Source organism: Poecilia latipinna, unplaced genomic scaffold (genome assembly GCF_001443285.1).
Source record: "Poecilia latipinna isolate Pla-1442-1.1 unplaced genomic scaffold, P_latipinna-1.0 Scaffold894, whole genome shotgun sequence".
Lineage (NCBI taxonomy): Eukaryota > Metazoa > Chordata > Actinopteri > Cyprinodontiformes > Poeciliidae > Poecilia > Poecilia latipinna.
Genome location: NW_015113510.1, coordinates 204,173 through 208,582, shown reverse-complemented (window position 1 = coordinate 208,582; position 4,410 = coordinate 204,173). Strand labels below are relative to the sequence as shown.

The window sequence follows — 4,410 nt, the reverse complement described above, 5'->3', positions numbered from 1 at the left end:
TTTCCTTTCTCCGTAGCTGAACCTGAGTAGTGTCAACCCCCCCTCCCCGTTTTCTGAGAAGGCGCAGTTACCCCGGCGTGCATATATACAAAGTCTCGTCTGCATGCATTTAATGTCAGAATCCCCTTTATGTGTGGGATTTCGGAGCGCGAGGCAGGGAGTGTGACTAGCAGCGTGACAGAAATGAGTGGGATGGCTGTAGGAGGGAGGGCTGAACAGAACAGAATCAGGGGTGTTAGTGCGACACAAAGACGAGACTGGCAACTGCGCCTCTCTGCAGCTGTGGGCCTACGTGAGCATCGGCAGGAACGCTCTTCTCCTCTCTCCGGCCCCTCCCTTACCCGCGCTCTCATCTCTCCCCCTCGCTGCCTCGCTCATTTGCACCTCCGTATAGACTTTTTGAGGGCCCCCGCCTCCCTTCCTTTGTGCAAATCCTTCTTCCACTGTTCTCTCGTTATTTCAGTCATAACTCCCTTCACTTCTCTCCCACGTCAGGTTGCCAAGCGGCACAGACCTGGACAGGAGAGAGAGATGGGCTCTGCTCAGCCAGCCAACAGATATCCGAGCCGACTGAATGGGGAAGAAAAGAAGGCGAAGATCTGGTTTCCCACACGCACGCACGGCCAATTTGGCCTGAAAAGACAGACGAGAGCCATGTCTGTGTGTGTGTGTTTGTGTGTGTGTGTGTGTGTGTGTGTGTGTGTGTGTGTCTGCACATCACTAAAAGCAAGTTAACTCGTTTTTATGCATGCATGCCACACCATAGGTTCACGTGACAACTCCAGCATGTTAAGAGTGAGCAAACACTGGGCTTTAAGGCCAAGGTCAGAGGTGACACGCAGAAGATCGAGCAGGAGGAGACAAGAGGGAGGAGGAAGAAAGGAGCGTAGATTAGGCGACAGAATGAATACAATGAAGAGATCAGAGGATTCAAGGACAAAATTGAACATAAAAGTAGTTTATACATTGTAGTAAACGTGCAAAAAATTGGGAAGGTGGTGTCAGCGGAGAGCAAATCATAGCAGAGAGATAAATGAGCAGACTCAATGGGCTGATTGTCCTTGTGCCGTTGAGCAGGTGCATTTCTTGGCAGAGGATGGGACTGGCAGGCGCACGTTGCCGTGACTACAGACAGAAGAACGATGCTGACCTCTACAGGCTCAGAGGGAATGTGTTGAAACAAATGCAAGCGTTTACATTGAGCTTGCTTGACAAAAAAAAACATACAGCTTGTCGGAAAGGTATTCACAAAATACTAAAAATTGTGGAATGTATTCATTTTTAGCCCCACGTTGCTTTAAAACTGCCAGAAATACAATCCAGTCCCTCATATTTAGAACTAGAAGTCACCCATGTCGTGAGTTATTTTGCAAAGAATGGGCAAGAAACATGCAATGCCAGGAAGAACAAACCCAGAAACTTTATGATTGTGTAACTGGCTCAGTTGGCTGTAAAGATATATAAATAATGTTTCAAATTAAACAATTTAAAAGCCCAAATTTTAATTTCATTGTATTTTTTTGCATAACTTTGTGTTGGTACATATAAATCCCAAAGTAAATATATTAGAGGTTGTTTTTGTTTTAAGGCAGATGAAGCATTTTTAAAAGGCACTGCAGAAAGACAACCACCTGAAAGTTATGTTCACAGAAAGTTCACAACGTCTTAAAAACAGTAAAATATAATTAAAGTTGCGGTTCATAAAAAAAAAAAAAAAATGATTTCAATCAACATGCACACTATCTGTTTTTCTCTCTCATTGCTTTTGACAGACGCTTGCATTTTTATTTATGTTGTGCACAGCGTTGTGGAAATAAAGACGACTGGAAGACTTGCGTTTCCACAATGAAGCAAATCAGAACAAAAACACTCACAGAAGCAGAACTGGGGTTGGAATGTTTTCTGCAGATGTGACTTTAGGCGACCTAGTTCAAAAAAAAAAAAAAAAAAAATGAAGTGAAAACTAGAAATGAAAAACATTTTTCTGCCCATGTCTGCAGAAATATTTTAACTGCTTTCCGATTGATTGAGTACTTTTCTTACAATATCAATATAAAGAAAAGTTGCAGTTTATTATCCCTAAAAAAAAAAAAAAAAAAAAGACAGGAGCCGTATAAAATTGTAACTTTTTTGGGGGGGATATTCTACAAAACTCCAACATCCACATGTGGGTCGAAAATAATCCAAAGTCATCTTAAATGTAATGTCACGACCACCTTTGATTCTTATCAACTGCGCCTGTCAGTAATAGTTTATGAACCACACAAACTAAATCATAAGTGTCACCGTTTAAAATGATTATTTTTACACAGCAGGACCTTATGTATGTAATTCTGATCTTATTACTTAGAAAAATACTTTGTCATCAAGTTGACGTATTTTAACAACACACTTGCATGCGCTTCCAATTTACCGTGAATTTGCCTGTTCAGACGTCAGTTAAGGTCAGAAGATTAGACAGCAGGTTAAGTTAGGATTAACCGGATAAGCTAAGGTGAGTTGAGAGAGTAAAGTAAAGCAATGCTTCACTGAAGCAGGTTTCGATTTGACATTTGCATTCAGTCTTCTTAAGTTCACACCTACCACCATCATTTAAAAATAAATCTGATTGCAAACGCAGTGCAGCTGTCCCAGTAGGATTTTCCTGAATTATGCTTCCTCAGCCTTAACGCCATAGTTTGCAGAAAGGTTGGAGGATCAAAATGTTCTCACTGTTCGGAGGCAGCAAGTCAGGAGAAATACTTCCACAGGATTACATGTGTACTCTGGCGAAGTGAAGACAGACATTATTACGTGATGAAAAGATGGAGACGGAAAGTATGACGCGTGTCTCCAGAGGCTGTTGTGTCTGAACACGTTTAAAAGAATTCAAGGATCTGGAAGTGAGTACATATTATTATCGCTGCTGTTAAAACATGTGCTTATTTTTATTAAATGCTTTTTTTTTTTTATATCTTACAAATTGTGTCTAAAAGCCGTTTCTGTGCTGCTGTCTTGGCCTGGACGCTCTTGCAAAAGGGGCTTTAAAACTCAAGTGTTTATGAAATGAAATAGGAAAAAATGAATGCGAGACAACTTTGACATTATAAAACCTTGATAATTTACTAAACCTAATGAAAACACAATAAACTAACCGGGTGGCCAGCAAAGAGGCCAACCACAACACTGGAGGACCACCAGGACTCTCTGCCATGTAATGATTGTGTTGAATATTTAACAGCAATGTTCTGTATCCTTCATTTGTATTGACAAAGGAGTATGTTTATAAGATCAGAAGGATTTTCTTCCATTGAGAAAGAAATCAGCACAATAGGCATTATGCTTAATACCTACTGAAATAGGTATTAAGCACACCTATTTTAAAGGGTATGCTATGAAAATATACCTATTTTAATTTTAAATATGCAGAGCACCATATCCACGGGATCCACGTGTTTTAACTAGTTGTGAATCCTTTACAAAGATTTTCTTTAAGTTTGCTTTGATTTAGTTCAGCTTAAGCTACATTTAATATCTTCACATGGTTAACATTTCAGAAGTACACTAAAACATTTTACAGTTTACTGAATTTCAGAGAAAATCTAACAGCAGTAAAATAAGTGCTTTGGATTCCTATTCCTGAGACTTCTTGATGAAAAAAAAAAACAATAAGTCAAAGAAGCACTTCTTATAAAATTTATTTTTATTCCAAAAAGATTTAGAAAATGTAACAATTTTGGCAAAACGTTATTGACAAATATCTAAATATAATTCTAAAGAAAAACAATGGTGGTAATTGCATATGGTACCTATGATTCTCAGTGCTTTAGTTCCTTGAGAAAGACGATTTGCTGAGAAAAAATAAAAAACTAGACAGATCGTAATTCTGCTTTTAAAAGCCTTGTATGTGAGATAATAAAATCACTACCTAGAATATAATATCTTGTGTTTTAAGAAGACCTTATAAACCAAACCCTATTTGTTATTTTAAAAGTTGATATTTTATTAAAAAAAGTTAAAATTAAACCTGAATCGTTCTGAGGTAGAGAAACAAACTCATGCAGAAAAATCATGTGTGATTGCAGCAAAACAGACTGAGCAGGGACAACGACACCGAGGCCAAACCCCTAAAGATACTAAGAGATAATAAAATCTCAAAGGAAGTTGTTTTGCTTTGTATCATAGGTCTGTCTGTGGAGTTTGTCCCCTCTGATAAACGGATGGTACTGCAGTTTGCCGGGCGCTGAGACATACCACATGACCACACCTGTTGGGTTCACTGAAACCACAAACTCAGTGGAGTCTTTCAGCACATCAGTCTGATCAGTGTAGACATCATTCACCTTGGGAAAAAAAAAAAAAAAAAAAAAAAAAAAAAAAAAAAAAAAAAAAAAAATATATTTTTCAAAGAAAACCTTCACAAACTTTAAA

The 4,410-nt window shown here is 38.5% G+C and overlaps 1 protein-coding gene across 1 annotated transcript in view; it reads right to left on the bottom strand.

Moving 5' to 3' along the window:
* Positions 1–3,661: 3,661 nt before the first annotated feature.
* naga (N-acetylgalactosaminidase, alpha) overlaps positions 3,662–4,410 on the bottom strand; it is an 8,453-nt gene continuing 7,704 nt past the window's right edge. Inside the window, exon 9 of the mRNA XM_015048636.1 lies at positions 3,662–4,322. Within this exon, the coding sequence (XP_014904122.1) occupies positions 4,134–4,322 (189 nt within the window). The 3' untranslated portion in view covers positions 3,662–4,133. The remainder of the gene's footprint in view (positions 4,323–4,410) is intronic.